The following is a 26,117-nucleotide window of genomic DNA, read 5'->3' as shown; positions in this document are numbered from 1 at the left end:
CGACATCATAGTCTTTTACATCATTCCTCATTTTTACTTCAACAAGGAAAATAGTAAGAACGTCTTATCAAATAGCATTCAATCCTGTTCTATGCAGCTCAAATCTGAACTTGCTCATAGTTCAAAGTCTTCTATGGCCAATTCATCAGCATCTTTGAATTCCATTGGGGAATTCAATCATCGAGCATCTGGGAAGCGCTCTGTGGAGGTCTCCCAAGCAAGCAATGGTGTGAATCCTACTGGCAGAGTACAGCATTCACAGTCACTATCAACACCTGTGGGTGATGTTTTTAATAATCATGTTTTAGCTAATTCTAGTTGTAAGATACCTGAGAACACTGTCTTGAAATCTGCTGTTGCAATTATGCCTATAGCAGAAGTCATTGTCTTTGATGTAAATAATCAACCTGTTGTGTGTCGTGCCCTATTGGACTCTGGTAGCAACTCATGTTTGATTTCTAAAAGTTTGTCTGCTCATTTAGCACTTCCATCATTAAGTAAGGAGACAGTAATTCATACTGTGTCAGGTAGTCCTAGTGTGACTTCAGTTGTAAATTCTGTCACTGTCAGTTCTACAGACAAAAGTTGGTCAAGTACTGAGGAGTTTATTGTAGTGAATAAAATCACATTGAACATTCCACCCTTTGATTTAGATTATTCTAATTTCAATATTCCAGGAGGAATCAGATTGGCTGATCCTAATTTCTTCCGCTCTAAGGGAGTTGATCTGCTGTTGAGCGCATCTGTCTTTGCTGTAGTTATGACCAATGGACAAATTTTTGTAGGTCCTGGTCACCCCATTATCCAAAACACCTTGCTAGGTTGGGTTATTTTTGGAGCATTAAAGTTACTTTGTCCAGTTATTAGTTCCAACAATGTCTACCCAAATTTCATCTCAAAGTGTGAGATCTCAAGACAAATTGAAAAATTTTGGAAAATTGAGGAATTGCCAGAAGTAGTTCGACCTACTACTGAAGGAGCTAGAGTTGAAAGGCATTATTCCAAAAATACTTGTCGTATGGAAGATGGACGATTCATGGTATCGCTTCCACATAAGGATAATTTTTCCACTTTGGGGCAATCCAAATTCCAGGCAAAAAAGCATTTTAGTTTCTTGGAAAAACGTTTTGAAAAAGAACCTGAATTGAAAACTCTATATGTTGAGTTTATGTGGGAATATCAAAATTTGAATCATATGACACTAGTTTTCCCACCTCAAGAAAATGAAAAGGTATACTATATACCTCATCATGCAATTTTCAAGCCAGACTCGACTACAACCAAACTTGGGGTAGTATTTGATGCTAGTGCTAAAACTAGTACTGGGATATCTCTCAATGAACTTTTGTTTAAGGGGCCCACTGTCCAACCTGAACTGATTGACATTGTATTGCGTTTTCGTTTGCATGCGGTAGCATTCACAGCTGATATAGCCAAATTGTACCGTCAAGTCTTACTTCATCCTTCTGATCAGAATTTTTATCACATATTTTGGCGTGAAGACCCTTCACTGCCACTTCAGCAATTCTCATTGAATACAATTACTTAATATGGTATGTCGCCAGCCACTTTCCTTGCTACATGCACCTCAAATAGACTTGCTGAATTGGAATCACATCTTGATGCACCTGTATATCAATCAACACATAGGGACTTTTACATTGATGACTGCATATCTGGCGTGCCCATCGTGGAGCAGGCTATTCATTTAGCGCAGCAATTGATTAACACACTGCAGAAAGGAGGTTTTGAGCTTAGAAAGTTCATGTCTTGTTCTGAGGATCTGATAAGATCAATTCAGTCTCATCTAGTAGAAACTGCTGTCATTAAACCTGTTTCAGAAGGGGATGACCATGTCACTAAAGCCCTGTGCTTGGTATGGAACTCTAATTCCAATGCACTCTCTGTAGATTCTAACATAGCCTTTGACTTGAAAAAATCATCATTTACTAAAAGGGAATTATTGTCAGCTATTGCCAGTATTTATGATCCATTGGGACTAGTCAGCCCAGTTGTTATCATGTAAAAAATCATATTGCGAAAGTTGTGGTTAAAAAAACTCGATTGGGATGATAAACTTCCTCCAGAAATTCTGATTGAATGGTTGGCTGTCTTTCAGCAATTACCGGAAATATTTAAGATATCTATTCCTTGGTGTGTTTTGGCCACTCATCCTAACACAACCATTGAGCTACATGGCTTTGCAGATTCTAGTTCCGTAGCATATGGTGCATGCATATATGTGCGTTCTGTTTCAAGTAGTGTTCAAACTTGGCTATTATGTTCTAAGTCTCGTGTTGCTCCCCTTAAAATGCTTTCTATCCCTAAGTTGGAATTGCAAGCTGCTTTATTGTTAGCTCATCTTATCAACCATGTAGTTAAAGCTTTTGATTTACTCAATATTGTTTTATGTAATGTATGTCTTTGGTCTGATTCTACCACTGTGTGTAGTTGGATTCGATCTATACCTGACAGGAAGGATGTGTTTGTAGGAAATCGTGTGGTGGAGATCCAGGAGATCACTGCTAAATTCAAATGGGGTCATGTCAGGAGTGCATGTAATCCATCAGACTTCATTACTCGAGGATCTACTCCTACTGATCTTGCTAAAAGTGAGTTGTGGTGGCATGGTCCTGCTTGGCTGCATGAAAGAAAGATATTAGAAAGTCTTTCTCATCTCAGTTTGTAGTCAATACTTTTTCTAGTATTGTATTGGTTAGTAATGTCAAAAATTCTGTATTTTCAATTTTGTTCACTCGTATTTCTAGCTCTATCAAAATGATTCGTGTTCTTGCCTTTTGTTTGCATTTCATTCACAATGTTAAGGGGACTAGGGAGCATCATGTAGGCCAATTGTCAGTTATAGAAATTCAAGACACTGAATTCCATATACTTAAAAGTGTTTGGGAAGAATTTTTTGGATCAGAGTTGCAGTGTCTACATGCAAAAGAGGAGCTGGATGTGCGGAGTAAGTTCCATTCTCTTTCACCGTTTATTCATCAAGATGACCACCTCACTTTGGTGGTCTTTGTGAGCGTTCAATCAGAAGTTTCAAAAGCATTTTCAAGATCATTACTTTGAAGCAAGTTTTCAACTTTGAAGAATTACATACTCTTAGTGCTCAAATTGGAGCTATCCTCAATTCTAGACCCATTACCCCATTATCTGAAGACCCTCATGACCTAGCGTATTTGTCACCAGGACATTTCTTGATTGGTAGGCCTATAAATGCACTTCCCATGAAGTCACAACCGACAAAGCATGTGAATCACCTTGCATGCTGGCAAATGATAACAGATTTGAATAGGCAGTTGTGGGAGAGGTGGTCACAAGAATATCTAGTCACTTTGCAGCAAAAACACAAGTGGACGTCTTCAAGTGACAACATTGCTGTTGGAATTTTGGTATTGTTGAAGGATCCTGGTGCTCCACCCACTGCTTGGAAATTAGGGCGCATCACTGAGGTTTTTCCTGGTGCGGATGGGAAGGTATGGGTTGTGATGGTGCTTACTGAGTCTTGAATTTTCAAGTGTGTAATTTCCAGTATTGCACCTCTACCTATCGTTGAGGATCAAGAAGATGGTGAATAAGTTTTGACATATTCTTTTTTCTTCCTTTGGCAATTCTTTGAATTTCCCAACGGGGCCCACTTTATGTTAAAACTATTCTCCATCTTCAAACAATCTCTTTTATGATTTTTGATTTTGTATTGTCATGTTCTCTGCGTGGTAGTCATTAGTTTGTATTTTTGCAGCTGGAGCACTAGTGGTCCAGCCGACCTGATACTGGGCATTGTTGCTGCATATTTTTATTTATCTTTGTTTTAGTTTTTTGGATATTTTCTGAAGCCTTAGTCATTTTATTATTGTATTTGTCAATTTGTTGTTCGGCTTCCGGATATTTTTGCATCTTTTTAAACATAAATTTTATTGGTGATTTCTTGATCAAGGTAGCACTTGCTTGCTACCCACTTCCTTCTTCACTGCTCATTGTTTGGCTGTCTAGTATCAACTTTGTGTGTGTCTCCAATTTTTCTCATCTTTTGTGAAAATAGTCTTCACCTCACCCTGTTTGCTTGTTTTATTTGTTGGAGACATTCCATCAGTTCTTTGGAGCCATCAACCTTAAAATTCAGACAATTAGTTTGTTTATTATTTCATTTCTAATTTTTCAATGTGTTCGTGAACTCTTGCATGTGTGTACGCTTCCTTGTACAATTTGTAAGTTACAACTTGAACTCTCATCTTTCGTAAAAATAGTTTTCACCTCACCCTGTTTGCTTGTTTTATTTGTTGGAGACATTTCATCGGTTCTTTGGAGCCATCAACCTTGGAATTCGGACAATTAGTTCATTTGTTATTTCAATTTTAATTTTTCAACGTGTTCGTGAACTCTTGCGTGTGTGTGTGTGTACACTTCCTTGTACAATTGTAAGTTACAACTTGAACTCTCATCTCTCGTAAAAATAGTTTTCACCTCGTCCTGTTTGCTTGTATTATTTGTTGGAGACATTTCATCGGTTCTTTGGAGTCATCAACCTCAAAATTCAGACAATTAGTTTGTTTGTTATTTCATTTCTAATTTTTCAACGTGTTCGTGAACTCTTGCGTGTGTGTGTACGCTTCCTTGTACAATTTGTAAGTTACAACTTGAACTCTCATCTCTCGTGAGAATAGTTTTCACCTCACCCTGTTTGTTTATTTCAATTGTTGGATAATCTCGACTGGTTCTGTGGAACTATTATTAGTTTCTCAAGATTTGAACACTTGTTTCAGTTTTACATATTTTTATTTCCATTACAGCATTCTCAAAATGGCTGCTTGTGTATGTCACTGCATCTGTGTACAAGTTTAAATTTGTTCTACATATTGCAGACTCTTGTTTTACATCGAGTGCTAACCTTGTTTAGTAATTCTTTATTTGCAATTTCGGTACTGAAAGTTTACCCATCATTCATTCTATTGATAATTATTGTGATATATTGCCAATATCACTGATTAATGAAACTCTCAATTGTGAATTGCATTTTACAAGTATTGCAACTGATATTTCCAAAACTTGGGAAATATTTCCTTCAAAACTTTGATTGAAAACTCTTCCTCCACAACTGGCTGCTGTTTCATGGGCGTTTCAAACAAGTTGGAATCTTGTTTCTCTCCTGATGTGTCCATTTGAGCTATTGGAAGCTCATGCTGTCTTTGAAGGCCCTAGACCAAACCGGGACCTTGACTCTGGCCTATTCGAGCTAAATTGGAAACTCACGCTGTCTCTGAAGTAGGGATGGGTATTGAAAGACAAAACATCGATGTTTTGAACATCAATGTTTTTTTCATCCTAACATCGATAAGTGAAAAACATCGAACAGTAAACATTGATGTTTTTGAACATCGATGTTTTTAAACATTGTTTATCGCCCTACGTTTTTATGGATGATACTATTAGTCCAGTCAATATAGTCATAAAAAAAGGGGTGTGCTTGCAATTTATACTGTAGTTCTGATTTTTAATATATTATTTGGGTACATAAGAGAAGTCCAGAACCAATTTCTTCATGCAAGATTTCCTTGTGCTAGATACAGGATAGCCCAAAAACCTCGTATTTTCGGCTCATTTTTAAGTTTTCAGCTATTTCTGCCAAATCTCTCCCAGATTATAAAATTCTGAAAAAAATGAGATCACTTGGAACTCTCTATCTCCAATGAGTACTTAGTTATTATTTTTCAAAAATGAGTGAAATTTGAAGAAAAAATCAATTTTGATGAATTTTAGTTTTTGATCAACAATATCTTCCGATGGTTACAATTTATATGTATATTTCAAAATCCCTCTAGGCGTATTTTTGTGCTATACAATCTGCGATCAGGTGGAGTGCTCTTTGTCATATAGATAGATTTCCAGGTACACCTGACAACAATGCGCCTTGAATTGTGGAAACCACCTAATTTTCAGCTTCAACCATCATCACCATCTACTTTGTCCTCACATTGATATTTCGCACAATGACATAAGTTCATGGGTAAGAATCACCCGTTAGATGAACTTTATTTTAGTATTTCCTAGTAGAGGCTTGCTCAAGAACACCTCAAGGATCAAAATTTCACACACTTATAATTTACTTTTGACACAATGCTCAGCTTTCATCGTACTACACTTCATTCTTCTCGGCTCGCCAAGGCGGATCAAAATCATGCATCAACAGTCAAATTCGGTCAAAAAATAGAAAATTTATTGTTGAGTGTAGGTACTTAAGCCCATATTCAATACATAAAAAATGGCCAATTTCTATATTCAAAGCTATGTATCTCGGTAACCCCTTATTATAAAAATTATTACATGATCTTGAAATGTACATAGATATGTACATAGAATTTTATATTTCATCTGCTGTAAACAATTCATGAAAAAATATGTTCGTAAAGTGAGATTTGATTGTTGAAAAAAAATCCGGAAATTGTAGATATTTTTCTCATATTAACGGCTTTGGCAGTTCTATGATAGCGAGAAGTGATTCAAGATGGATTTTAGGCAACAGAGCTCGTAGAGGATGAATTTATCTACAATTTGTAATCAATCGTAAGTTTCTATGATGTATCAGACACGTTTTAGAAACTCTTGATCAACAGTAAAATTACGAAAAAATGTAAAAACTGAAGTCGCCATTTTTAAAATCTTAACTTCCAAATTGTTTTGGAATCAAAAGTATTATTTATTGAAGTGAGTAGAGGGGGACAATTTTCACATTCTCACTAGATTTGGAAATTTTATCAGAAGTATTTCACAAGACAGCAACTTTGAATATAGAAATTGGTAATTTTTTGTTTATTGGAATATGGGCTTAAGTACACTCAACAATAAATTTTCCATTTTTTGGGTCGGAGCTTGACTGCGGTGCCGAACGGTCGTATCTTATCGTGCTCTCTGTTCAAACGCGAAATAGTCGAAAGTTTCTGTGCTAGTCTTTTCGCTCATGAATAATTCGGAATTTTCAAATAAAAAACGACCTAGAGGATCACCTGGTGAAAAAAGTGATTTGAAAAAATTTAATAGTGAAAAAATGTCTGGGAAAGTGGGTGATATGTCGTTAGAACAATTAATGCTTTCGTTTAGTGAGATTCTAGATTCAAAGTTAAGTAATGTGGCTACGAAAAAAGATATCGAATCACTTTCGGACAAAGTTAGTGCATTAGAGATAGAGAATGCATGCCTCAGGGACAAAGTTGATTTGTTGGAGAAACTGAGTGAAAAACGTGATCTCAAACTTATTGACTTGGAAAGTCGCTCTCGCAGAAATAATCTAATTTTCAAGGGAATAGAAAATTTAGGTGGTGAAGACTGTATTGCTAAAGTGAAAAAACTGTGCTCTGATATTTTAGGAATACATGGGGAAATTTTGGTGAATCGTGCTCATTTTCTTGGTAAAGGAAATAAAACCGTAATAGCGCACATTCCGAGGGATGAAGATATTAATAAAATCTTTGGTAATGTGAAAAAACTGAAAAATACAAACATTGTCATTCATCGAGACTATGCTCGTGAGGTGAGATTCAAACGGGGGAAACTTCTGGCTTTGAAAAAAGAACTGTCAAAAATGGTGCCGGACATTGATGTACACCTCGGTTTCGACTTCCTAAAAATCGAGGGGACTCACTTCCACTGGTCGACGGATAACAAGTTGATGGCGGGGGCGGAGGATGGCGTCGAAAAACTCAAATCAATGCTACATGTGGATATGAGTCGCTTTCTAGCGGGTCTAGCGGAGCAGCCAGCCAACTAGGAAACTCCCACTGCGCGTCTGCTGTTCGAGGAGCCGAATGTGCAGTCTGTAGTTGTGAGAGAAAGAGATGAACACCTTAAGTTGTTATATTACAATGTGTGTGGTTTGAAAGACAAGGTGAGAAATTTTAATTTTGTAAATTTTTTAAAAGATTATGATATCATTTCTATTTCTGAAACACACATAGTGCAAGAAGATGTAGAGTGGATAGGTGATTATTTCATTGATTTTGAACTGGTCTGGTGTTATGCAAAGAAAAACTCTCACTTTGGTCGTGCTAGTGGGGGTTTGCTATTAGGTATTAATAAAAATTCAGCATTTAAAGAAAAACTTTGTTTTAGAAATATTGATAATGTGAGTGTAATTGTTGTAAAATTGTATAATTCCGTTTGCTTGAATGTATTGCCAGTGTACATTAACTGTAATAATTGGGAGAGAGAATTTTATGAAATGAATAATTTACTGTTGCAAAACGCAGATGAGGGATTCTTGGTTTTAGGGGATAAGAACGTGAGAATAGGTACAGAGCAGAGATTATCGAGTAAGATGAGCCAATATGTGTCGGATAGATTGTTAAATAATAGAAATTCCAAAGATAAAACAGTCAATAATAAAGGCCGGCGTTACTTGGAAATGTGTTCAGAATTAGGATTTATTATACTAAATGGTAGAATGAATAGCGATCTAGAAGGGGAGATGACTTTTGTGGGAGCAATGGGTGACTCTGTGAACGATATAGCAGCAATTAGTATGGAGTATTTCAATTACGCATTGGATTTCAAAGTCGTCTCCCAGTCATTTTCTGATCACTTTCCAATCGAAGTTATATTAGACGTAGGTAAGAAGCCAGGTGATAATTATCAGTGTTTACCTCTATTGCCAAAACTGTCTTGGAATAAGTCTATCTCTGAAAAATATAAAGATAAGATAACAGTACGAGTAAATAATGATTTATTGTTGAATGAAAATGTCGAGAAGGCATGTCAAGATTTGTCAGAGTGTATTCGAAGTGTAGCTAAATCTCTTGGATCCGTTCGAAGCTTAGATAGGTACAGACAAAAACAAGCATGGTTCGATAGTGAGTGTTGGAAAGCCCGAAATAAGGTCTTATCTTTTCTAAATCTGTACCGCCGTATCAGTAATGATCACACCCGGCTATTATACTTAGTTGAAAGAAATGATTACAAAAAAATGTGTAACGAGAAGAGGAAGAGTTATCAAAAGGCTCTCCTGAATAATATTTCCTCGGCCCAAAACCCAAAAGATTTTTGGCATGCTCTAAATAAATTTAAAATTAGATCAAAAATTGTAAATAATTCAATAAATCCACGTGAATGGGTAGAGTATTTCCGTCGACTATTAAATCCTGAAATGTTAGCATTGTCTTGTTTATATGCGGAACCCTATATTTATAATGATAAATTAGATAGTGACTTCAGTCTGGATGAGTTGAATATAGTTTTAAAATCAGTAAAAAATAACAAAGCGCCAGGAGAAGATCAAATTCCCTTTGAGTTCTATAAGAATGCGCCGCCCAATATGCTAGATAGATTACTGAATATTTACAATACAATATTTACAATAGGTAGGGTCCCAAGTAGTTTCAAGTCTTCCATTATTTTTCCGATTTTTAAAAAAGGTGAGAGCAACGTAGTAGGTAATTACAGAGGTATCAGTTTTTTAACAGCATTCTTCAAAATTTTTGCAGGGTTAATACTAAATAGACTTAATCACTGGGTGGAGGAAAATAACGTACTAAACGAGTTTCAGGCGGGATTTCGTAGGGGATACTCTACTATTGATAATATATTTTCCTTAACATCTATCGCTAGTCTTCAGTTAGCTAAAAAAAGAGGTAAATTATACTGTTTTTTCGTGGATTATTCAGCCGCATTTGACTCAATAGACAGAAAATCTCTATTATATAAGCTTAGTAATATGGGCCTCTCAACAAAAATGTTGGCTATTTTGAGAGCGTTAAATGAGGATACTTCTGCTAGAGTATGGTGCACTCAACGGTCTGGAGAGGGTGGTCTCTCACAACGTTTTCAAACTAAATCAGGATTGAGACAGGGCTGCTTAATGAGTCCCTTGCTATTTTCTTTGTTTTTAAATGATTTAAATGATGAACTGGGTGGAGGACTATTGATAAATGGTAAGAGGATTCGGGTCTTATTGTACGCTGATGACATAGCTTTGATTTCTGACTCTCCAGTAGGGCTTCAGTACATGATAAATAATTTAGAAAGGTACTGTGAAATGTGGAATTTAAAAGTAAATCTAGATAAGTCAAAAATAATGGTCTTTAGGAATGGAGGAAAACTAGCTGGGTGTGAGAAATGGACATTTAAAAATGAGCAGATTGAATGTGTAAATAGATACAAATATTTGGGGGTAGTTCTTACACCAACATTGAATTTTGAAGCTCATTTGAAAGAAAAATCAGATAAGGCTAAACTTGCGGTGAATTTGGCTTGGAGAGGTCTTTTAAATAGTGATAATATAGATTTCACAGCTAAATGTAAATGGTTCAAAGCTTGCGCAAGGGCAGTTCTGTGTTACGGAGCTCAAGTATGGGGCTATAGACAGTATGATACTGTAGAAAAATTTCAGAGATTTTTCATTAAGAAAGTGTTCTCGCTTCCTATAAACACCCCAAACTACATGTTGTTTATTGAGACAGAACTGTCACCTCTTTTTGAGTACTGTCTCAGGTTGCATTACAACTATATTACAAAAGTTATGGAAATGAAAGAAGGTCGACTTCCAAGATTTCTAGTGGAAGAAGTAATAAAAAAGAGAGTCTTCTGGTTTAAAGATTGGAGAAAATTGTGTAATGATATAGGGATAAGTTATAATGACAATATTAATTGGAGTAATAAATTTAAGAAAATTCTCTCAGGCTTGGGCATAATTCACAGGGATAAATTCTTACAGGACGCACAAGCAGGCCATTTCCATTCATTGTATAGATCATTGAACCTACAACTGGGTGAGAACAATTACATAAAGAGGAATAATTGTGATTTGTGGGTGATGAGATGGGTGTTTAAAGCGAGAGGCGAGCTGATCGATTTGAACTATAAGCCATGGGTGTCAGATAGGAACTATACTTGTTCAATGTGTAATTTAAAAGAAATTGAGAACGTTTTCCACTTTGTTGGGCGATGCCCATGTTTGAAGGAATGGAGAATTAAATGGTTAGGGGCGGCGGTACTCTCTAGAGAAGTATTTATGTCTTATATGAATGGCCTAGATTGGAAGAGATTAGCTTCTTATTGTAGGGACGCTTGGAGATATAGGCGAGAACTAGTCCAGGATTTCAACTGGTAGGGTATTTTTGTCATGCTCTGGGGAAAAATATTTATCTACAATAGGTCAAATTCATGAGTCCTCTACCTTCCAGAGGTTTTATTTGAGAGCAAACAAACTGTTGAATTTAGTTTAACAAAATAAAGAAAAAGTTAGATTTTATTTGTTAGAATAAGTTCAGTGCTAGCATTATTTGAAATTATTATTTTTCTTATTGTTTTATTTCTCGAGGTATTTTATGCTTTTTTTTCTCAGATCTTTGTTGTGTTTTCGATTATTACAAGTTATAGTCATCTCTATTGCTTGATATTGATTTATTTTCATTGTTATTGTCACTAGTTTCAACATTTTACCGACTTTCCGGCTGACGATCAAAAAGTATCAAGCCGTAAATGTGTGTTACAAATTTCATTGCATTGTATGAAAATACTGTTCAATAAAGCATTTTTTCTTCTTCTTCTGATAGCGAGAAGTGATTCAAGATGGATTTTAGGCAACAGAGCTCGTAGAGGATGAATTTATCTACAATTTGTAATCAATCGTAAGTTTCTATGATGTATCAGACACGTTTTAGAAACTCTTGATCAACAGTAAAATTACGAAAAAATGTAAAAACTGAAGTCGCCATTTTTAAAATCTTAACTTCCAAATTGTTTTGGAATCAAAAGTATTATTTATTGAAGTGAGTAGAGGGGGACAATTTTCACATTCTCACTAGATTTGGAAATTTTATCAGAAGTATTTCACAAGACAGCAACTTTGAATATAGAAATTGGTAATTTTTTGTTTATTGGAATATGGGCTTAAGTACACTCAACAATAAATTTTCCATTTTTCGACCGAATTTGACTTATTATGCATGATTTTGAACCGCCGTGATGAGCCGAGAAGGATGAAGTGTATTACGATGAAATCTGAGCATTGTATCAAAAGTTATGTGTTTGAAATTTTGATCTTTGAGGTGTCCTTAAGCGCGCCTCTCCACTAGGAAATACTGAAATGAAGTGTATCTTACGGGTGATTCTCATAGAACATAATCTCAAGAACTTATGTATTTGTGCGAAATATCAATGTGAGGACAATGTAGTTGGTGATGGAGGTTGAAGTTGAAAATTAGGTGTTTTTCACAATACAAGGCGCATTGTTGTCAGGTGTACCTGGAATATGAGATAGAGCGCTCTACCTGATCTCAGATTGTAGAGCACAAAAAGAGCTTTCAAAATAACTACAATTTTATCTGGAGCTATTGTTCCAATATTTTAACAGTTACTAACTGGAATCACAGCAATTTTGGACTTGTGGTATTCAAGTAACAGTCTTTCGAATAATTGAAGTCAGGTTGTGACTAGAAAGATACATCAACTCTAGTTCACAAGATTTGTCATCTTCATGGTCTAGTCTGAAACTTTTCGGGATATCCTCGAGGATTCGGTCTTGGAATTTCACCCTAAGCTAATTTCAGCAATCATTGATACTCATATCGTATTCATTCAATAGATTTTTTAGGAATCATCTATCGTACACCTGATAGATTTTTTAGGAAATGAAAATGGATTAAGTTTTTTTATATGGATATCTGCACTCCTTACAATACGAGGACCTCTTTTCCTGAGCTAGATTAATTAGTGTAAAACACATGTTGAGGAAATAATTGTAGTAAGAAAAAACTCTTTCTTCCTAAGAAACGAAGAATCTGACCTCTTATCCAATTCTAAATAACTAACTATCCAACCTTGACATGGACCACAGAATTAATGTAAATCTTCAAGAGTATCCAACAGTCTCACATAAAAATACAGAGAGCCTGATTGAAAAATAAAAATAGCAATATGCAGGAAATCAAAACTTGCGAGATCTTTCACAAGAGTGATCTATATTCACGAAAAACACTAAACAGAATACTACACTAAATATGATAAAGATAATGATTATAATTCTGTTACTATTGCTTATTGCTCTCAAGATAATCCTCTTCAAACAAAAAAATAAAAAAACTTGTATCAAATTAAAAAAATTAGAATTGTTTTTACTTTTTAGTTGGGAAAAACATCGGATGACCAATGTCTAGGTAAAACCATCGATAAGTGAAAAACATCGAACAGTGAACATCGATGTTAAAAACATCGATGTTTGATGTTGAAACATCAATGTTTTTAAACATCAATGTATCGATACCCATCCCTACTTTGAAGGCCCTAGACCAAACCGGGACCTTGGCTCTTGCATTATGTTCCGCAGCTAAGTATTTTTGTATCACCTACTTTGTATTTTAATACTGCCCTGATCTATTGTTTTTATCTTTCAGGTTAGGAATTCATTGTTGTTCATAGTCAACTTTTCTTTATTTTTGAGTTATATTGCTCAGCCAAATTGCTCTTGAGAATTGTTTGTCAGTTTTTTGTAATCAATTCATGAATGTTCTGTGAACATTGCAATTATCAATCCTATTTAATTCTTTGTTATTACTCTTTTTGATTATTGCTAAGCTGTAGTTTCTGCATTTTGCAATTAGGCTATTTCGGTATAGGCTACTGTCATTCATATAACCTTATGGTTAATTTCAACTTACCTGTTTTCTTTTGTTGGTATTGAACTAATTCAAATGTTGAAGCCTTGCAATTCAACATATTTACATTTCAATTTTCCTAGGTGTTGTTTTTATTAAAAATGACAATTAATTGTAGGTTTAAACTAAATCAAATCAAATCAAATTTATTTGCCATAATATCGAAAATACAAATCAAAATAGACAATACAAAGTTTTACACATTAATATAAACAATTTCTATAAGTACATAAAAATAAACTTTGATAATAAAACTTAACCTCTAAGGTTTGTGTGCTGGCAGCGAGTATCAATAACAAATACAACACTAACAAATTTATTGAAGTGAAAAAGAAAAAAAGAAATGAACTTGGACCTAATTATTTAAAAAAAGTTGTTAAAAGTACTTCATATGTTTATAAAATGAGCTATGTTTATTGATTTGATCCAGTCTGCTATTTTTTTTTATATTAGTTTTTGTTGTCTTACTTGTAATTAGGTTCGATGGTATTAAATTGATTAACCTATTGCTTATATATGTGAATTGTCTCCGGCATACAGTAAGGTCAGTTCTGTTAATTTGGAAATTGGATTGCATTCGAAAATTATAAGTTCTGATTTGTGGTGTGAATAGGTTTCTGTTTTTAATTATATAAAGTATAATATTTTTCACATAAAGTTGTTTAACTGTTAAGACTGGGAATTCTGTAAAAATAAGATGTGTGGGGTATCGTCTGGGTCGACCAAGGGCAGCTTTTATTATATGTCTCTGAATCAAGGAAATTTTGTTGAAATGTGTGTCCAATGCTCCACCCCAAACCCTAATCCCATACTGAAATACAGACTGAGCATAAGCGAAATATATTAATCTCAAAATAGATAAGTCTCCCAGACCGTTCAATCTGTAAAACTTGTGGATAATATGTTTCAATTTTTGACAAGTCTTATTTATGTGCATATTCCATTTCAGTTGAGGGTCTAATATCACACCTAAGTACTTGGTCTCTCTCACTCTCTCTAATGATTGACATGCACAGTCTCCACCTCCCTCCTGTAAGCCTTCACTATGGTTATAATGATAGGCGCAGCAGTCTGAGTGAATTTTTATTCCGTTACGAAATATGTCTGCAGGTATGGACCTTTCAGATGGTGAGAAAATCATGAAAACACTTTTTCCTATATTTAAAGTTAGAGTGTGGTGATCTAGCCACATCTTAACTTGGGCCAGAACAGATTCTGCCAAACTCCTGACCTCTCGCCAGTTAGATGCTGTAAATATTAGGGCTGTATCATCAGCAAAGGAGATTGCATGACAACCATTCATTTGGATCCTCAAAAGATCATTAATATAGATCAAAAATAAAATCGGCGAGATTACTGTCCCCTGTGGAAGGCCATATTCTGACAGTGTAACTTTACTAGAACCAAGAGTCTGGATTCTTTTACTCAAATAGCTTTTAAATAGCTTCAACACTGGTCCACGGAAACCTATTCTCTCTAATTTGTTCAGAAGGGTATTGTGTGGAATGGTATCATAGGCCTTAGCCAAGTCCAGATACACTGACAATGTTTTTTTATTATTCTGGAAATTATCGGTCACTATTCTAACGAGTTCAGTCATAGCGTCTTCAGTGGATTTACCCTCCTGGAAACCGTACTGATTACCAGCTATAAATTGATATTTTTCTAGATATTTTATAATTCGTACTTTAATTATTTTCTCGAATATTTTAGATAGGTTACTAATAAGACTTATGGGACGGTAGTTCTTAGGAGCTTTTTTGGCACCTGATTTATACAGAGGGATTATTTTTGCAATTTTGAAATGAGATGGAAAATGGCCTAATTCAAAACATTTGTTGAATATTATCGACAAGGGCTTCGCTATGTATTCTGATATATTTTTCAAGCATATATTTCCTAGTCCATCCACCCCAGGAGAAGAATTAGTTTTTAAATCTTTAATAGTAAGCAATACCTCATCAGAGCTCGTTGGGTACATAAAAAATGAATTTGGAGTGTTAGTCGCATCACAATGTGAATTCTGTGAATGTACCAACTGCAATGTATCCCCAGTATCAATCCTCTCCGCATAAGTTCTTCCTACCTCAGAGAAATATTTATTCAGCGTTTCCGGGTCTTCTGTCTAGAATTTCCTCAATACATTCCCATGTCTTCTTACTATTACCTTTGGAAAGCGATATTTTATTTCTATAATAATCGAATTTAGTTTGTTTTATAAGTTTATTTAATGTATTTCTGTATGTTTTGTATTTATTCCGCAGTTGTTGATTGAACGGTTGACTATTTAATTTTTTATGCATTTTGTCTCTTTCCCTAATAGATCTAATAAGTCCTGGAGTGATCCAGTTTCTTAGAGGTCTATTCCTGTTTTTAATTTTTATTTGATCAGTGGAAGATTTTATGTAGCTAACTAGTTTACTGTAAAAATTATCAACTTTATCATCTAAATTCACATTGATTTCATTGAAGCAAGTTTCAGTTTCCCAGCTTTCCCCCTTCAACTTATCAATCAATTTCATGTAGTTAATTTTCTCAGTAAAGATCTCTCCACTCTTCTCTAAAACTGTGATTGGATTTCCCAAATGAAAAGTTGTACAAAAATGGTCCGTTATGCAGGTTTTTTGTATAGAGCTCAGTACATAACTCTCTCCAAAATGAACATTTTTCCAGAATATATGATCTATACATGTTTTTGTGTGACCTGAAATACGAGTAGGCTTATTTATCAGGGATTGCAGACCATGCATTTGCAGAAGACTGCTATATTCAGTTGATAAATTACTGTTACTTAAAATATCGATGTTTAAGTCTCCAATAAGAAGAACATTTTCGTTTTTATGAATATTAGACATATTCACATCTAAGTCATTTAGAAAAGTTTCTATGTTTGATGATGGAGATCTGTACACTGCCAATAATGTGACAGGGTGACTAAAAGCTACTAATCTAATCGCAATAATATCTGCAGCCGAATTTTCAAAGTTAAGATAATGAACATCAAACGATTCTTTTACAAAAATACATAATCCATTACTATTATTCAGTTGCCCTGGCTTATCAATAACTGTATAGCCATCTATGCTATAATCAAAATTCTTATCTTTTGTCATCCAAGTTTCCGTTAGAATTATTATATCGTACTTTATTGTACAATTTTGCAAAATATAAACAAACTCATCAAAATTCCTGTTGATACTTCTAATATTCATATGTATAATATTTAAAAAATCAAGAGTATCTGTTATTTCACCATCTATACTAGAACGAAAATCAAAACTAATAATATCATCATTCTCTATCGTATCAAAACATTCCAAATTTATTACTTCATCGAAACTATATTGAGTATTCATTATTAAATTGAATGGAATTCAAAAAAATTATGTCCTGTAATGGTTGTTATATTCATGCTTAAAGTTTATGTTATCTTGCTCAAGTCCTTCTCGTCTCGAATATGTAGCACTTGTCCTTCCTCGACCTTCCTTAACAATATCTTGCCGTCCCTGATCCAGACAAATCTGTATCCCTTGGTGGAGGCTTGTTGTTTGGCCTTTTTGAAGAGCTCCAGGAAGAAAGGTGGCAGGTGGTCGTGAGCCACAATACGCCCAGCTGGCAGCTTTTTGTTCACAACACTGGTCGAGATACCCGGACCAGATTTATCTTTACTAGCCATTTTTTTAAAGTCATTAAGCCATGCTAATTTGTCCTGCCGCTTAATGAACTTGTAGACGATGGGTTTTACTGCGCCCTGCACCCTACCAGGCATCCTATGAGCTATGCTCAAGCAGTCCTTAGATTTCATCGAGCTCCCCAAAATATTAGATATTTGGTCAAACACTTCGAACACAGATTCATTCTTCGATTCCGGAACTCCAGACAGAATCAAGTTGTCTTTACGTGTATACCGCTGAAGTTCAGCCATTTCATTTTCAATTAACGTATTTTCACTTTTTACCTCAGCGATTTCACGTTTGAGAGATTCTATTTCACTCTTCTGAGATGTTAAATCCTTCTTGAAACTATCAAATTCATTAGACAGAAAGTCCACGGACACTATTAATTCGGATAATTCTTTTCTAACAGGAGCAAGTTCAGTTTGAATAAGTTTAGCTATTTCGGTTGTTAACAGATCTTTGACAGTAGCTGCGATGCGCTGTAAGTCCAAAGGGGAAAGACAGTCAGAAGTGGGGGTGGCTACGGCTGATCCCCCCGACCTCTTCACCATATCACTATCAGCCTCAGAATTACCCCTCCCTTCCGAACTGTACAGGCTTCTTCTTCTTTCACGAGTGCAAACATTACATTTCCACTTTGTTTCTGATGATTCTCGGAAGAAATTAACTTCCTCAGCTTTCAAATTCACACATGTAGAGTGGAATTCAGCATTGCACAAACTGCAATTAATACTGACACTATTTCTAATTGTTTTGTAACTTGACACAACTCATTTTCACAACAATACACCTAAAAAAACCCAATAAAACTAAATACTACTTATTATAGATTCTGGTATTCTATAAACGTTTGTTTAGTAACTGTTTCATTATTCCATTTTGATAACCAGATGGATTATTTTCTATGTGCATTACTGTTATATTCATAACTTTTTACTGTCACTCTTTAATAATTGATTTATTTGAAATGTGCCCATATTGGTAACATCATCACCTGATTATCTTTGGTTATAATTTACTATTTCAAATTGTTACATTGCAATCAGTTCTTGCATTCAGATTACTGTTTTAACTTGTTCTTTTTTACTAGATTCATTAATACCGTTTTCAAGTTTGTTCATGTACTTCAATCCTTTTCTAAACTCAATCCTAATCTTGTTCATAACAAAGTTAAATTTACAGAACATTTTTCCATTTTAAAATAACTTTGTTGGCATCATATTTTTCTTATGTCAACTAGGATCAACTACATTTTTACTTCTTGTTCATGTGATTTGATATTCTTTAATGCTGATTAAAGTTTGTATTTTACTAACCTACTTTTTCATTTGGCATTTCACCTTAGCCTACATTTTGTTGATTAGTTTTAATACTGAGTTGCCTAAAACTGTTTTGCATTCATTCCAGTGCACAGATTTTTGAATGCACAACGGTTCTTGTACTCAAGTGGAATTTCAGTCAGGTGTCAAATCAGTCAAGACACATTGTTTCTCTTTTTTTCAGAATTTGATTTATTCTTTCCTATTTATACAGTCCACTCTTTTCTAAGACTAAATTTCACAGTTTTCCATAGCAGATTGTGACTATTTCAGCGGGAGCATAGCGGAAGTTTACCATTTTAATGAATAATAATTTACATCCTTCTGAAATAGACACAATCTGAAAGTTTTCTATCCGATGATGATGTCTCGATTTGGTGATATGGCAGTAGATGTTGGCTTCAGAGGCTAGACTTCCCAGCGTGTCTATTCTATAACTGGTCTAAGAGTAATATAACACTACTGCTTTCTAAAACCATCAATAACAGACCTCAGACAGCCGACAAAGCTTGACTGCTGTAGTAGATAAATTCGAGGAAGATTTGACGATTTTTCCACATTGATAGAATAGTAATAATACTGAGGGTGATGCCCACATAAGCTCTTAGGCTTGTGCGTGGGTAATGAGTGAGAGGGATGATGATGAGAGATGACGACTACTTTTTAGGTAGTTGGGACCGACGACTTATTGTCTCCTCCGAAAGACATTGCCTCGGCGCTGTTGATGGAAAGCACATTTGAATCTCACCTCCTCGTGAAAGTGATTATTTCTTTTCGAATTATTCTAATTAATTACAAGATTAATTTGTTGGGGTGTAAGTGAAACATGTCAGCATTATACTTTTGTATATAGGATCCTATCAGTTTCTTTTTGGTACCGCTACAGGCAGACGAGTCATAGCATGTCTCATTTTAATGTATTTGTACTTATAATTTCTGCTTTTTTCAGAATTCCCGGTTTCATATATCAGACAGATCTTCATCAAAACATTATTAATTCACTTGAAAAAATACAAAACCCAGATCTTAGGTGAAACAAATTTAAATTTCCGGTATGAAACTCGCCACAGGACCAACTATAATATTATGATGTTCCACAACTGACACATGGGTCAGAGCTGTCAAATTTATTTTACTTGGCTCACATTTTATATAGAAACTTGCCGAACGGAATAAGAGAGGTGGAGGTGTATAGTCTAGCCGTTTACCGAAGGGGTGTGGACAGGTGGCTGTATCACATTGGCGCGGAGGCAGCCGAAGCTCTGCTCCGCTCACGTTATATCCGATAACTATCAGAAAGCCAGAACTATCAAAGGATTCATCATATTGATTTTTTTCCTCTATCAATCCATTACATTATAAAATAAATACAGGACGCGAACACACAGCCTCCTTCATTCCCTGGGATTTCTTGGCCTGCACAAGAAATAAAATCAATCCTAAGTTTAGCTAATATTTTTCTTTTTATCTTTTATTTCTTAATTAAGTATTATTTCTTATTTTACTATTATTTGAATCTGTATTTAATCCATTATTATCATTATTCTATTCTGAAGTTTATTTTTTCTATTATAATTATTCTATGTTGTGACTGCTTGTGTTGTCTATGGAACTCTCCTCCACACGCCGACGTTTAGTCTTTCTGAAGGAATTCCGTAATATTAAGTTTTTTCGTGTTTCTCTGTAAATACTTGAAGGAATAAAACATATTTTAATTTGAATTATATTTACGCTACAACCTCTTACATGCAATTTCTATGGACTTGAAAAATAATAAAATAATGACACATGACACTGCTGAGTTGTATTAATTCTTACCTCGTCACATTTAAAATGCATTTCTCATTTAGTAAAGACGTACTGGTTGTGGGTGGCCTTGGAACTTCTTGGTCCTCCAGGAATTGTAATCTGTCAAAGTAGGTAGCCTACCACAGTTTTGGTACATGAACGTCGCATTATCTCCAGCACCCGACCTCTGAGTAGTTTGAACCTGTAGTAATTAGTATAATGAAAAAATTTTATACATAGTATAAACATTTTTCGCAAAAAAACTTAGTCATTATTTTAGTACCGTAACAAATTAGATCTATCGTAATGAATTTGAAATTAGCAATTCATATAATATTGTAATACTAGTCTTTCCCTATGAAAGACTATGTACATCCCTCAAATTATTGTCAAGTTACTCATTTTGATTGCATTTCAATCAATCAATATCAATCAATCAATAATCCTTTATTGTCATAAAACACAAAGTGTTGTAACAAACGTCAATATACAATAAAATTAAAAACAGTCAAAATATTTTTAAAATAATAATAATATAGTCAAAGTAGTAATTTTGTAAAAAAAAAAAATTACAACTAAATTGGTAAATAGCAATTAACAACAGCAATTGATAAATAGCAGGTATTAAAACGGGATCCAACACAAGTCACAACAAAGCTGTTACAGTTAAACAGATGAACACTGAAGCTATTCAAAAAATTCTCCAACAGAATAAAGACATCTTTCTGTAAGTAAGCCTTTTATGTGTGACTTGAATAGTGAGGTACTCAACAGTCTTACTTCAGGGGCTAATTCCTATGGGTACTCGCATATTGGTGAGAATCAATTCTGAGATTCAACCTTCCTCTGGTATGATAGAATAGAATAGAATAGAATAGAATATCTTTATTAGCCTCAATAGTACATCACAATTTGACATATAGGCCAGTCAACACAATACAATACAGCACAATAAAAACGGGCAATAAACCACCACAATAAACAGTCACAGTAGTACATTGGATTGAAATTCAAATATACATTACATACAGTTCATAATATACAACAATACACATCATTCAAAAATATACATTATTTTTAATTCATTTCAAAATCCCTTGGATATAATTTTTTCTCCATATATTCTTTGACGGAGTAGAAGGGATTATCTAAGAGAAATTTTTCTAGCACATTTCTAAACCTTTTGTAATTAAGTTGTCTTATTTCAAAGGGCAGTCTATTCATAATTTTGATTGCGGCATTAGTGGGGCTTTGATCTGTCTTGTGGAGTCTGCTTCTTGCTAAATTCAAAGATTGACTTGTTCGAGTATTATGTGTGTGTGTAGCACTTCTCAACTCCATTTTATCGGGATTAGCTTTCAAGAACAGTAAACATTGTAATATGTATAATGAAAAGAGTGTTGATATACGCAATCCCTTAAAAATTTCTCTACAATGTTCACGAAATGGAGCTTTGGCAATGACTCTGACAGCCTTTTTCTGCAACAAAAAGATATCATGCGCTTGTGCTGCACAACCCCAGACTATTAGGCCATATTGGATATGCGACTGAAAAATGCCAAAATAGGCCTGACGAATGCCATCCTGGTCCAGCTCACCACAAAGACGTTTGAGGGCAAATACACTGCTGCTCAACTTATTTTTCAGACTGGCAATGTGATGGGTCCAAGTTAGAGTAGGGTCTACAATGATTCCCAAAAATTTCTGAGCCTTATTATTTGTGCTATTGGAAGCAGATCTACTTTTAAGCCCAAACGTGATTGTTGTTGTTTTATCTGCATTGAGAAGCAGCTCATTCGCATTCAACCACGTTTGAACTACCTTCAAATTAGATTCAGAAAGTGCCACAGCCTGAGTGTCATCTGAATGCCTATTGAGAACTGTGGTGTCATCTGCATATAAGACTATTTTCGATGGGACATTGATGCTCAAATCATCAATCATAATAAGAAAGAGCAAAGGACCCAGGACCGAGCCCTGAGGTACTCCACACTTAACAGACAAAGTACCCGAGCTTTTACCATCCACACATACATATTGAGTTCTGCCCTGCAAATAGCTGGAGAATAAATCCAGTGCTAATCCTTCAATCTGTAAGTGCTTCAATTTTGCTAACAGGATGTCATGTGAAACACATTCAAAAGCTCTACTGAGGTCGCAGAATGATACAGCAGCAGAACATTTCTCCTCAAAACAGTCCAGAATTTCCTCCACCAATTTAATCAGAGCATGGGTGGTTGATAGGCCTTTTCGGAAACCGAACTGAGTCTTACAGAGCAAGTCATTCTCCTCCAAAAATTTGCAAAATTGCTTTCCAAGCAGAATTTCTATTATTTTCGAAAAAATAGGAACTATAGCAATGGGCCTGAAGTTTGTAATATCTTCATGTTTACCCTTCTTGAAAACCGGTATTACTTTAGTGATTTTGAGTGAGGTGGGAAATTTCCCTTCCGCAATGACTTTATTTACAAGGCATGTGAACGGGGTTAGAATACAATTGATAATATTCTTTATTAGAGCATTGGACAGTCCATAGTGGTCCTTACTATTCTTTGTAGACATATGCTTTACAACTTCCAAGATACAATTTTCTGTTACAGGTTTGAATCGGAACTTCTTAATATTTTCAGGAATATTTTTCTTTTCTAATAGTTCAGCCGATGTTACTCTATAGTTTTTAACAAGTTTTTTCTTAATTTCTTCAGCTGTATTTACAAAAAAGCTATTAAAATTATCAGGAGATATATTTATTTGCGGTAACTCCTCTCTTTTTGTTTTACTTTTATTTACAATGTTCCACAACATTTTTGACTTATTTTCAGAATTTTCTATAATATTTCTGTTTGCTACTTTCTTTGCTTCTCTTATCATTAGTCTATATGAACTTTTTTCTCTAATATACATATATCTATAATCTAAGTGTGTTTTAGAAAGAAAATACAGAAAGTCCAACCTATTTTTCTGCTCTTTCAGCTCCGGAGTGAACCAATAATTGATTTTATTATAAGAATGCCTAGCGGTTCTTGAGTTAGAATTAATTTTTTTGATCATGTTGAAACTCAGATCATAATAATATATAACTGTATTCAAAAATACATCAAAGCTCGTATCAACATCACTATCATAAATAGAAACTGACCAACCTTCCTTTAACAGGTGGCATCTAAATACATTAATATTACTTTCATTTATTTTAGTGACTTTTCTATAGATCTTACTCGAGGACAACAAACTTTTTTGAGATTTATTGAATTTTACTGAGATAAGCTGTCCTAAGTGGTCGCTGACATGGCAGTTGCTTATTTCTACACTCAAACTGTCTTGTAAGCTGGATGAGAAAACATTATCAAGACAATTGGCCCCCCTAGTCGGCTCATAAACCCTCATTTCAAAGCCATACATACTACACAAATTAACAAAGTGATCTGCCTGTTTGTCATTTGCATTGAAACGTAAGTTGAAGTCCCCACAAACTATTGACTTTCGGTTTCTCTTATTCAAGTAACTAAGAGCTAATTCCATTATTTTACAAAACATTTCAAAAGTACCTTGAGGACTACAATATACAGTAATGACCATAGTATCAATATTTGAGAATTCTACACCTGCTAATTCGCAGTCCAGCTCTACAGAAATGTTATTTATATATTTTAATAATCTATACTGTGAAGGTCTATATTTTGAATAAATGGCTACCCCACCATGCATTCGTGTTGTGCGGCAGTAACCAGTAACTAATTGAAGTTCTTTTAGATTAGAATTTACTTCCAGTTCAACCTCAGTCATCCAATGCTCAGTAAGACATAAAATATCTAGTTTCTTATCCACAATGATTTGTTCAATTAAACCTATTTTATTAGATAGACTCTGTACATTCTGGTGGAGAATATTTATATTACCGCTAGCTGAATCGCATTTAAAACTTTTTCCTTTTATAATTGCCCCTGTAACTGTTTTACTGCTAGGTGTTGTATCCCCTATATCAGTACATAAAAACGTTGACGTGTCAACAAGAGTCACATTTTGAACAGATTTAGTATTCTGTTTAGTATGCTGCTTAAATGAATAATTCTTATTACAGTTGTCAAAACACATGCAAACACACCCTGAACACCTTTTAGACTGTAAACACATTCTAAGCTCTAAATTGTTTTGATCGTGTTGATCAGTTATAGAGAGTTGTCTAAAAAAATACCATCGTAATGTGATTGAGCAGTTGTAAAGTTCACAATTGAAGAGTCACTCACGTTACCAGCTTCACTTAGTACTGCAAAAGGATGTTCACCGCTGTCAGTTGTTGAATCCCTTGGAGTAAATGAGAAACCTTGTAACTCCTGGCAAGTGGGTGAGAACCCCCGAAATTCCACGATGGAGTCATCATCAGTAACTGCCTCAGAACGCACCGCAAGACTGTCCTGGACAGATTCAATTTCTGTCGAACAGACCAAACTCCTACTCTGAGCAGCTTCATATAAAATCCTTGAGTTTCCAATAGTTTTGAAAATTTCCTCGCAAATTATCTTTTTTCCCATTGTGCTATAATGAAGACCATGTCGTGTAAAGCACCTGCGTTTCAAATATTGACTTGTGTCTTTGAGGGTGATATTTAGTTTTCCCTTATACTTTTCCAATATATTTCTGATAAGTGAATTGGCAAAGTGTATGTCATCGTTGAGGGCAGTGTTGTCAAAACGAAATGGAATCGTGTGTAGAATCACATTTGTCCGATTGGGTAGAGAAAACAGAGCGTCTAGGCCTTGCATTATGGTCAGCTGACCGGGCTCATGCACGTGCATGTCGTTGCTTCCTGCCAAAATGACCACGTAGTCTTCCTCAGTCATATTTTTTATAAAACACTTTCCTCCCTCAATCACCTGCTTTAGTTTAGCGCTGGACTGTGTGTGCACAAAGCAGTCATAATTATCAGTAAGTGCTTGAACATATCTGGAAAAGTATCTGCCCTGACTATCAGATAATATTACTATTTTATTTCGCTTTTTCATCCCCGACATAGACTTATAAACTCGCCTTGGTTTATTACTTGGAGGAAAGCTCATTCGATCACATTCAATTTGTGATGCTGGCCTGTGAACCTGCGCCACCACTTGCTGTCTATGAGGTTTCGAAGGAGACGATTCATTCGAGGATAAAACAGAAAATCTATTCTCATCCTCAACCGACTTTATATCCCTTAGCATTTTTCTAGGCTTATAATTATTATGTATGTCATATAATTATGTATGTCACCATTTCGACTATATTCATTAAGGTTTTTTTTCATGTACATCAGACAAGTAAAAACATATAAAGATGGGAGAGTCAAGACGCCTAGTTTACGAAAGAGCGGCCTACATGTTGCTAGGGGTGGTGCCTGACAAATTATTCGAATGGCCTTCTTCTGGAGTCTGAAAATTTTAATAGATGCCGAACAATTTCCCCAGAGCTGAATCCCATAGGCTAAATGGCTATGGATGAGAGCATAAAAGACACTCATTAAAACTTCATGATTAACTATGTGAGTTAATCTACGTAGGACAAACAAACCCTTACTTAGTTTACCAGCTGTATAATCAATGTGCTTTCTCCAATTTAAATTCGAGTCAAGCATGATACCCAGGAATTTGAGGGAATCTGTGCCAGTAAACCTAGGGTTGAAGCTAAACTGTAGGTCACAGGTTTTC

At 35.0% G+C, this 26,117-nt stretch overlaps 2 protein-coding genes across 3 annotated transcripts in view; both read right to left on the bottom strand.

Annotated features, from left to right (window-relative positions):
- Positions 1-26,117, bottom strand: part of LOC111053018 — a 208,421-nt gene that overhangs the window by 71,320 nt on the left and 110,984 nt on the right. For both annotated transcript variants that reach the window (XM_039420503.1, XM_039420504.1), the window contains exon 3: positions 20,467-20,638. The gene's annotated coding sequence lies outside the window, so the exon portion shown is untranslated. The remainder of the gene's footprint in view (positions 1-20,466; positions 20,639-26,117) is intronic.
- Positions 17,074-17,880, bottom strand: LOC120349582. The gene has a single exon (XM_039419983.1). The coding sequence runs from the start codon at positions 17,878-17,880 to the stop codon at positions 17,074-17,076; it is 807 nt and encodes a 268-aa protein (XP_039275917.1).

The sequence above is a fragment of the Nilaparvata lugens genome, chromosome 2 (assembly GCF_014356525.2).
Source record: "Nilaparvata lugens isolate BPH chromosome 2, ASM1435652v1, whole genome shotgun sequence".
Lineage (NCBI taxonomy): Eukaryota > Metazoa > Arthropoda > Insecta > Hemiptera > Delphacidae > Nilaparvata > Nilaparvata lugens.
Note: the sequence above shows the minus strand (reverse complement) of the source record. Positions and strands in the feature narration are given on the sequence as shown.

Bases quoted from the DNA above. Each gene is read 5' to 3' on its own strand.
- LOC120349582 (XM_039419983.1), bottom strand. From the start codon at position 17,880: ATGGTGAAGAGGTCGGGGGGATCAGCCGTAGCCACCCCCACTTCTGAC.